Raw genomic sequence first — 9,552 nt, 5'->3', positions numbered from 1 at the left:
CCATCCACCCCAGCTTCCACCCAGCTTCCGCCCGAGCATCCACCCCAGCTTCCACCCAGCTTCCACCCCAGCTTATCTGAGCTCGATAAATTGCCGTTTACATGCGTGTTTGTTTACATAAGGATGTGACCAGCATTTTAGCCCGGCGCGCCGTGAGGGGCGGGGCCTCACACACAGCCAGGTCAGGACACTCCGCGTGCAGAAGTGTAGCAGCCAAATGAATAATATAGAGACAAGCAGGAGACAACGTGTGACTTACTCGAGGGGAATTTGAAGTTAAATGGAATTGATTGCAAAACAAATAGCACATCTCCGGTGTGGCAGTATTTAGGATTCAAGCCAAATCAACGAGGCGAACCTACGGACTTGAATGAGCCGTTATGTCGCATTTGTTTTAAAAAGGTAGCGACAAAAGCTAGCAATACGACCAACCTTAAACTGCACCTGTGTGTGTGTGTGTGTGTGTGTGTGTGTGTGTGTGTGTGTGTGTGTGTGTGTGTGTGTGTGTGTGTGTACCTGGGAGCTGGCTCTGTTATGGTCCAGGCGGGTCAGGCAGGAGAAGTTCTCTTTGGGGATGGACGGAGCAGATTTGGAGGCGATCAGACAGTTGGTGTTCGCTGGGTTTCCAACAACCAAAACCTGAAACATATTTTTAAAATATCATGATTTCAGAACAGTGTTTTCTTTATTTCTAGATATTTCGTTAAATTACTGATTGTGATGATTTCTACTGACATGCAAATATAAAATGTCAACACAGGACATATTTCCGTATGAAATAAAACACATGTTGTAGTTATTTAACTACCAAAGAGTCAAATAGTGGACTGATAAGAAACAAAGGAAGTTAGTTAGAAATTAGAGGAGTATCCAAATTGATGCAAGCCATCTTTACTATTTGAAAAGTAAACAATAGAGGGGGAAATTATATTTTACTGCATACATTTGTATTTGCAATTTGACTTTTGGCCATTCTAGACAAGAGGAGACAAATAACGTCAAGTTTCTCAATAAACAAACAGAAGTCAGTTTCCTCTGATGTTAAAGTCCTCACAGGGTTCAACATCAGGCTGTTTTCTCTTCTCCACATGTGACGCTCTGACCTTTGACCTCAGTAGAAACCTCTTTCGTCACACTGACGCTGGACTCGTGGTGCACTTTAAATCATTAGAGGCCTTCCTGCTTAACTGAATGCTTTGGATTCACTTTAACCCGTTTCACACATGCACTGCAGCCAGGACATTATTTAGAGCATGTGTCAGACTCAAGGCTCAAATTCAGCCTCTTGTAAATGTTAAATTGTTGTAGCTGGAGAACATTTAAGGAAGTGATCAGAGAAAGATATCTGGTGTTTAGAAATAAACCTATTGAAGTGGCGTAACGCATGCTAACATTAACGCATCATATTTACATCTGTGAAATGGGCAGCACATGAGTTTTCTCGACTGGATTAAACCGTTTTATTTGCAGAAATCAGAATGCTAGAAGATATGGGACATGCAAAGTATATGATAAATAACTAATTACTTGAATAAATGTCCCACACAACCATTTACATCTCCTTTTCAGGCCGGGGAAACAGCTTGTTGTGAGTTAGCCGTTTGTTATCTAGGTGCATTATTTTTACATGACTTTTTGGGGGAATTATGAGCAGCAGGTCGTTGTGAGTAGACTATATGGGACACGCAATGAAAACCATATGACTGGCTCTTGATGTGATCCTCATGTCCCAGTATGGTCTGTAGCTAAATGGATTTTGACACGCATGATCTAGACATTAGCCAAAGTATATTTAAAACATTAATGTTCGCTTCATTTTGATCGGACAGAGAGCGGCCTGATCTCCTAGTACCAAGTCTGTGTGATGTACGGTTTCAGGTGCAAAACCAGAACAGAAATGTAACGTCCGAATGAGAAGAAGAATCGACTTTCAAGAATTGATCTCTGTAGAAACATGAAGCTGCTTTAAGAGTTAACGTGACAGCAGAGAAACAGTCAGCTTTGTTAGAGGAAAGACGCTGGATGAGCACTTTCATTTCCCTGTGGTGTGACTGAAACTCCCAGAAGTTATGAATACACGCTGAGTCGACATGAGCCTGTGGGACATCTCGGTCTATAAATAAATGACATTAAATATAATCAAATAGAGCAGCGGTTCCCAACCTTTTTCAACTCACGGCCCACTTAAGAATCTAAAAATGTTTTCGTGGCCCACATTCAACCATAAACAATACGGAGGCTAAATAAAGTTCTGATTGGTCAATTCAGAACATGTGACACGTTGTTAATCCAGTAGAATAGACCGCTGTCAAGGACTGTACTGACCGTTGCTAAGGAGGATCGAGAAAGAGAAAGGGAAGGAAGGAGGTTCCAATATAAAAAATATCTTAATAATGAAAATGTTTCCACACAAATCATAATGTTTTGCTAATTATTTGAATTTGGGAACCGCTGAAATGTCGGATTAAAGAGTCACCTTGACGGTCTTCTTGGCGTACTTGTCCAGAGCGGAGCCCTGAGTCTTGAAGATGGCCACGTTGGCCTTCAGCAGGTCCTTCCTCTCCATCCCCTCCTTCCTCGGCATGGAGCCAACCAAGATGGCGGCGTCGATGTCCTTGAAGCCGACCTCCACCTTGTCAGTGGGGATCACCTCTGAGGGGGAGGAGAGGAACAGCATGGGATGAGTTTATATTCATTAAAAACAATGCTTATTATTAGGATTACAAGTATTGTTATTAATAAGTGATGTGTCCAATTATGTTCAAATCTGCAGTCCTAGAAAAATAAGTAAAAATACAGAAAGTCTGGTATTAGCATGTAGCGCTAGCATGACATGTTTTTTTTTTAAATATACTTATATTTAACAATGTCATAATGTTCCATAAGTACATTAAAAAGTTAAATGAATTCTTTTTTTTGTTTTTTCTTTGTACATATATTCAGTGCAAACTACGGTCTTATTTGTATGTGCTTATACTTAGCTTCTCATAGCTTCATGATGGCATATTGTCATTGTGTATCCACTTCACTTTAAAAGGTCACCTATTATACTGTTTTTCATCAATATATTACAGGTCTCAGATATATACAGAGCCTGTCTCTGATTGGCTGAAACACCAAACAGATCATTGCAGCATCCCATAATCCCCTCTGTTTCAAAAGTGCTGATTCTGTGTCTGTAGCTTTAAATGCTAATGAGCTGCTGCTGGCCACGCCCATCTGAGAGATGATTCTTTTTTAAAGTAGAATTAACTGGAAATGAAGGGTTTTCAATTGTCTGTTTAATGTTAATTAGTAGTTGCTATATAATATTAACTGACCTCAAATCAAAGTAGTTTGCCGATTAAGCTGTGCGTCATCTTCTTGATCAGATGTATAAATAGCGGTATTGAATGCAGTTTATATTTTTTGGGGGAAGAACGAATCTAGTATTTTGGAATTAAGCTTTTCAACTTAACAATTCTTCTTACAATTATTTACTTTACAACACATTATCTGTATTATTTATTGGCGTCCATTATCAACCTCTTGAGCTCATGGATATCTTATCTGCTGTGTACAGGTGACGGATGGTGACTGTAGAAACGTATTGATAACGATAAGGTGAACTATTGGTACTGATAAGGTACAAAAACATCTGTCTACGTCACTCATCTCCGTACATGTTGTTTTACAATGGGCTTCACTCTGAGGTTTTTACAATTTCGTTAATTACTGACTCGACTTTATGTACTTTGGGAAGATTTTCACTTTAAATCAGTCGTTCTTTGTCTCAGAAAAGTTTAAAATCTCAGTTTTCCTCAGCTTCCCTCCTGCCAGCTCGTCTGATCCTGATAGGATGTGTTTTATGTCTGTCATTAGAAGTTAAAGTGCTATCAGAGTGGACTTCAGTCAGGGTTCACTTCCCCTCATTGTTGTCCCACCACTGATCTGATTGGCTACTGTGGTGTCTTAACCACCGGCCAATCAGAGGCCTGGGTTTAGACCCTCCTTCCTCCTCCACACAGCAGCAGCACTGCAGAGGTTTTGAAGGACACATTTAAACACAGCGTGCTCTGCATTAAAATGCGATCCAGATGCAGAGACACGTGGTCGACATCAGACTCCTTAAAGTGGAGAATATTAGTTTAACATTGCGTTCTTCTGTGAGGGATGAACAAAATCTAGCTCTAACAATTGTTACTGAGATTACAGGAACTATTACAAAAAGTCTTCGTTGTGCAGTTTCCTTCCTCATAGGAGGTTTGCAATACTCTAGTGTTGCTTCACAGGAGTTTTAAGAACTGAAATAACTGACATGTGTTGTAAAACGCACCTTATCCATACCCTTTGTTTTTTAATGACTTATTAATATCAGTACATACACATATCCTCACTATGTTGCTGCAGCGGGGTTGTCTCCGTTAGCTGCTGTATAGAACAGACAAGATATCCCTCAGCTCAAAAGTGAATTGAATGCAAGCAAATAATACGTTTCAGAGTAAAATTCAATACAAAATGTACTTTTCCTTAAATCTGAATATTAGTTAATGTTTATTCTTGACAATCTTAAATCTCACCAGATTAATTAATCCACAATTAATTATTCTGCATTCAAATCAACTTCTTTTTGTTAGATTAAATGAGAAGGAACATGCATAACGTAATTGGCAAATTGCTTTACAATGATTTATTCATCAGTCTAATTAAGCTATTTACATTATTAATGAACATACTAGGATTACATTCAAAGATGAAACCCTTTCAGACCTCACCAATAGTTGTTTTGTCAGGATTGTTCTTTAATTTACAATTACACTAAAATATTTACAGAACATTTTATCACTTTTGACGACAGCTACATTTGAACATCACATCTCCAGAAATGCAGCCCCATTATTCCAGGTACAAGCACATCCTAGGAAGGTGAATAGTTATCTCTCCTTTAGTCTAAAAATATTATTATCTTACTTTAAATAAACCTTGTAGAGCAGTCTAAAGCTTTGGAGAAACTAAATGCATTTTATTTATAACTTAAAGGTCAGATTAGTGTGTGAACCATGCATCGGAGAGAGTTTCCTCACCCCTCAGCAGTGGGAGGGCGCAGTCCTGCAGCTCCATGACGACTCCCTCCAGCACGGGCAGCATGGGGGGGATGTCCAGCAGGATCAGGGTGATGGGCTGAGAAACAACAACAACAAGAAAAATCACCCTAAAATCCACAAAGCATTATCTGTGAAGGAAATGTGGATTTTGGAAACAACTATGACTCATTAGAAAACCGTATTTCTAAAATGTTCTTTTTTTAGGGAAACTTGCATCATGGTGACTCAGCATTTCTGGCAGACATAAAAGCTATTGAGGAAGATTCCCAAATGTTTTCTTCCCTTTAAAAAAATGTTTTTATCAGTAATGCATTTCTTTGTAATTGTAAGGCAACTTTTACAGATAAAATGAGAGTTTCTGGCACTTCATTTGCCATCTTATTTATTTCTTAAATAACCTTTTAATCTATAGATCAGTAAAGCGTAGTATTCTTTTGTTATGAATGCCAATACATTTCCTGAATTCGATAAATACAAGTGTATAAATCCTGCAACAAGAACAGAGTTCTTATGTTAAAAGCACTGCTCAGAGGAACAGAGAATTTAACTCCATTAAAAAACACCTTGAATGGTAGCTTGACCTTGCATATTGGCATGATCAGACTCAACATGTCACTAAATAAAAGAGTCTTTCTATATACTATAGGGTACTTTTGAATTCGGCATGCATCACATCCATAAGACACTTCGGGAACATTTCAGGATTTCTGAGGATGATGCAAACGCTGCTAGAGATTAAAAAAAACACTCAATAGCTGCTGATAAATATTACAAAATAGTACAAAGTTTCATATCGCTAGCCAAGTCTGATCCTTATCGAGGTGCCTCCTCTGGGCCAATCAGCTTATTCGATGTGACGGAAAAGTACAATACAGAAAATATTCAAATAGTATAGTATTATTAGAGTAAGATTCACTGTTAAGGTCTCAACAGCTAAGCAGATGGCAAACCCCACATTAAACCCTGTTTTATTCATGATGAGGACATTATGTAACATGCTCCACACAGTCTGTGCAGCTTTCAGGGGGAAAAGGGGCTCTGCTCGAGGTTATGTAATCTCACCTGCTCCTTCCCGAACACATCTCCCTTTGCGATGCTGTACAGCAGGGAGTAGGCGATCTGCCCAGCAGCGCCTGTCACCACAACACGGATTGGTTCGGCCTGGAGGGGAAAACATGGATTAAAAAAATGTGTCATTGACCTAGATAGGAAGGAAACGAGGCGGCAGTAACATGCATTGTTGGTCTGAAGTTAAGAGAGCCTGTATTTAACGGATGGAAACCTCACTGCTGCTTCACAAGGCCTTCATTCTCCTCGGCCCTTTAGTACAAAGAGGACTTGGCACCAAGCTCCATTAAGAAATACGTGCAATTTAAAATGACCTTGCATACTAGTACAGGAGGGGAGGACATTCAGTTTAATTTTTGACTTTATCTGTAGCAACTGATATCCCTCTTTAATTTGGCATGCATCACATCAAAAAACATGATTTTTAATGATTAATCACACAATGCTTAACTGTGCCAAATACTGGATGCAGCCAAATTCAAGTACTATAAATAATGCAAGCCGAATTGAAGGGTGGTTGAACTTAAGTCAGGCATCATATTTGAACCTGCTGCAACTCATCGAAAAATCAAGAAATCTAAATAGCGATTTTTTTTGTGAAGCTAGTTTCAAACTGATGAATCTCCTGTCATGATTGGTTGTCGCGACTGAATAAAACAAAGGCCGATGATGACGTGACGCCACGCCACTGCCTACTGACTAAAATGGAGGCAAATGCATGAATGTACAGCAGACCAGCAAGTGTTAAAACAACGGAAACACAACTCAGGGCTGCAGAAGCTAACATTGCATAGTCTGAGAAACCACCTTTAACGTGAGTGATGCAACTGCGTGTAACAAACGTGGTTCTTTAAACATTCATTCAGAACATGCAAAACATCCAGAAAATAGCAGAAAGTGAGATTAAATTCTGACGCTGCAACCCTTTCCTCAATGTCAACTCTCAATGCATCATTTAGCACACCTTTAAACATGATAAAAGGACTCCTGTTACATGAATAAACCTTTAGAAACATACAGTAAAGCAGCTAATGATGGTTCTTACCATTTTAGCTAAGAGGTGAAGATGCTTCTGTGTGATGTGCCTGTTCTCCCTGCTCAGAGTTGGACTGCACGGAAGGGTCACCTCTGCGCTTGTATTGTAAAGTCAGGCGGTGAAACGGTTTCTCCAAACTCACTAGGGATTTGTAGTTTTTTATGATTCTGATACAGCCTTAACAAGCGAGCCATCTGCACAAAAAGAACGCAGTTTCCCATGATGCACTGCGCTGTTTGCACCGCGCCCCCTAATCCATATACGGAAGAGGATTTTCTGAAAAGAGTCTTTTTTTTACTGAGACTCAGGAGGCAGTTTGGCGACGCCTGGTGGCCGGACGTGGAACTGCACCACTTTTCGTGAAAACACACTATTTTGAGAGTGAAATCTGCCTTTTTTCTGTCTTTAAATCAATGTCTCATGAACTTCAAAGTACTTAAAGATGCTAAAGAAAGGTCAATATGTATATGTGTGGACACACCATAAATACCCCTGGAAACACTAAAAAATTGCCGTAACCCTCTTAAGAACTTCCACATATGCTTTCGATTTTTGCTTTTGCAAAACAACGTTTACAACAACTTAAATCCGAAATTTGAAAAAGGCTTAAGATGTGTCAAATACTGTTTTGAATTATATATTGTGGTGCTGTCGAGATGTTCGAGCTAAAAAATTGTATACGGACAAACAAATAAACAACATTTGTTTGTGACAGATCTTTGCAAACTTCTAACAAACAAAAGGTCCCCATATAAACTGTAAAGGGTTACCACAATAACATTTATTTTATAGAGTAAATGCCTTTTACAATTTACCTTAACTGAGGAATTCTGTTAAGGGTTTCTGTGGAACAAATAAGGGGAAATTAAGCCTTAGGTGTCACATATAAGGATAAAACCTAAGATTTTTGTGCAACCAGCCACAGCAATATAGCAAGGATTTCTCCACCACATACAGTAAGAGTAGTTTTAAATTATAAAGTACCTCTAAAATCTCCAAACATCTTTCCAATCCCTTCAATAACACTTGGAGTTCCTCAAGAACCACCTAGAAGATCTCAATGATCTCTTGAAACCTATCTAAAACTTGTAAACTGGACTGTGCTATACTTAAGACAAATTTGATGTGCTTTACTCTTGTCAATAATATGCTTTTCCTCCTCTCCACTACAACTCAAAGGCTGATATTGTCCCACATTTATTTGACATATTTAACTACTTTTCAGATCAACATGTGATACGTCAAACAAGTGAGTAAATCACTGGGTTTTATAAACCATTACAGCCATAAAGCTCACAGATTCCCCCAGTGAAGAGAGCACATTGAGCAGCGCTGTGTACCAACAGCATTCCTCTGAGGCCTGCAGGCAGCTAAGCAGCTTCACATCATGATCCTTTAAGTCACTTAGGGGTCTCATAAAATGAAAAATGCTTTTACCATGGTGTTCACATGTGTTTCTAAGTGCTATTGTGCCTTTTGGGTGGTTTTATGACTACATTTCCTTTTACTGATGTGTATTTAACTTGGGAACATGTATAACATTTCTGAATGTGACTTGATTTTAGTTAACATTGATGACCTCAAGTACTTGTTGTTTTTGAAGGAATTGTTATTTTTTATGACATGCAGAGGAGTTTATCTTCAATGCTAGCATCATTTAAATGTATAGAAGGCTAATTCAGATAGCTCTTAGACAAAATATCTTTACATTTTAATCTTTCTTCTGCGAAATGAATCAAAATCTAAATATAACAAATGGATGTGGCGCTCATGCATTTAGATGACTGATGCAGTTGGGAGAAGACATTGACAAAGACCATCACGTAGGGAGATAAATATATATAACATAACAGTATTGTAGCGACAAAACTCCCAATGAACAGTCGCTAGAGACTAAGGTAGGTTCATCACTTTGACACTTTTCAATTAAGAGTCCGTAATGGGGGGCAGCCTGCGAGCTAGTTCAGGCAGTCAACTCGAGCACTTATGCTGCATTCATACATAACGCCCCTTGCCACTCTACAACCAACCAAACAGAGTCTCCTTAATATGCCGCTCTATTTAACCTGCCAGATATCTCTCCATGCATTGCTTGCTGCTGCTATTGCTGCAGCTACCTCTACGTTGCTGCTGCTTGCCTGCACCACCACCCCAGCTTCCACCCCAGCTTCCACCCCAGCTTCAACCCAGCTTCCACCCCAGCTTCCACCCCAGCTTCCACCCCAGCTTCCACCCAGCTTCCACCCCAGCTTCCGCCCCAGCTTCCACCCCAGCTTCCACCCAGCTTCCACCCAGCTTCCGCCCCAGCTTCCGCCCCAGCTTCCGCCCCAGCTTCCACCCCAGCTTCCACCCCAGCTTCCACCC

General features: G+C 39.8%; 1 protein-coding gene across 1 annotated transcript in view; it reads right to left on the bottom strand.

The window, feature by feature from the left end:
* Positions 1 to 513: 513 nt before the first annotated feature.
* Positions 514 to 9,552, bottom strand: part of LOC104942739 (malate dehydrogenase, cytoplasmic-like) — a gene marked incomplete at its 3' end in the record, with an annotated part of 15,130 nt that continues 6,091 nt past the window's right edge. The window contains exons 2-5 of the mRNA XM_010768015.1: positions 6,147 to 6,245; positions 5,064 to 5,160; positions 2,477 to 2,652; positions 514 to 639 (exon numbers count right to left, since the gene is read on the bottom strand). Of these exons, the coding sequence (XP_010766317.1) occupies positions 514 to 639; positions 2,477 to 2,652; positions 5,064 to 5,160; positions 6,147 to 6,245 (498 nt within the window). The remainder of the gene's footprint in view (positions 640 to 2,476; positions 2,653 to 5,063; positions 5,161 to 6,146; positions 6,246 to 9,552) is intronic.

Source organism: Notothenia coriiceps, unplaced genomic scaffold, assembly GCF_000735185.1.
Source record: "Notothenia coriiceps isolate Sejong01 unplaced genomic scaffold, NC01 NC01_scaffold00004988, whole genome shotgun sequence".
Classification (NCBI taxonomy): Eukaryota; Metazoa; Chordata; class Actinopteri; order Perciformes; family Nototheniidae; genus Notothenia; species Notothenia coriiceps.
Note: the sequence above shows the minus strand (reverse complement) of the source record. Positions and strands in the feature narration are given on the sequence as shown.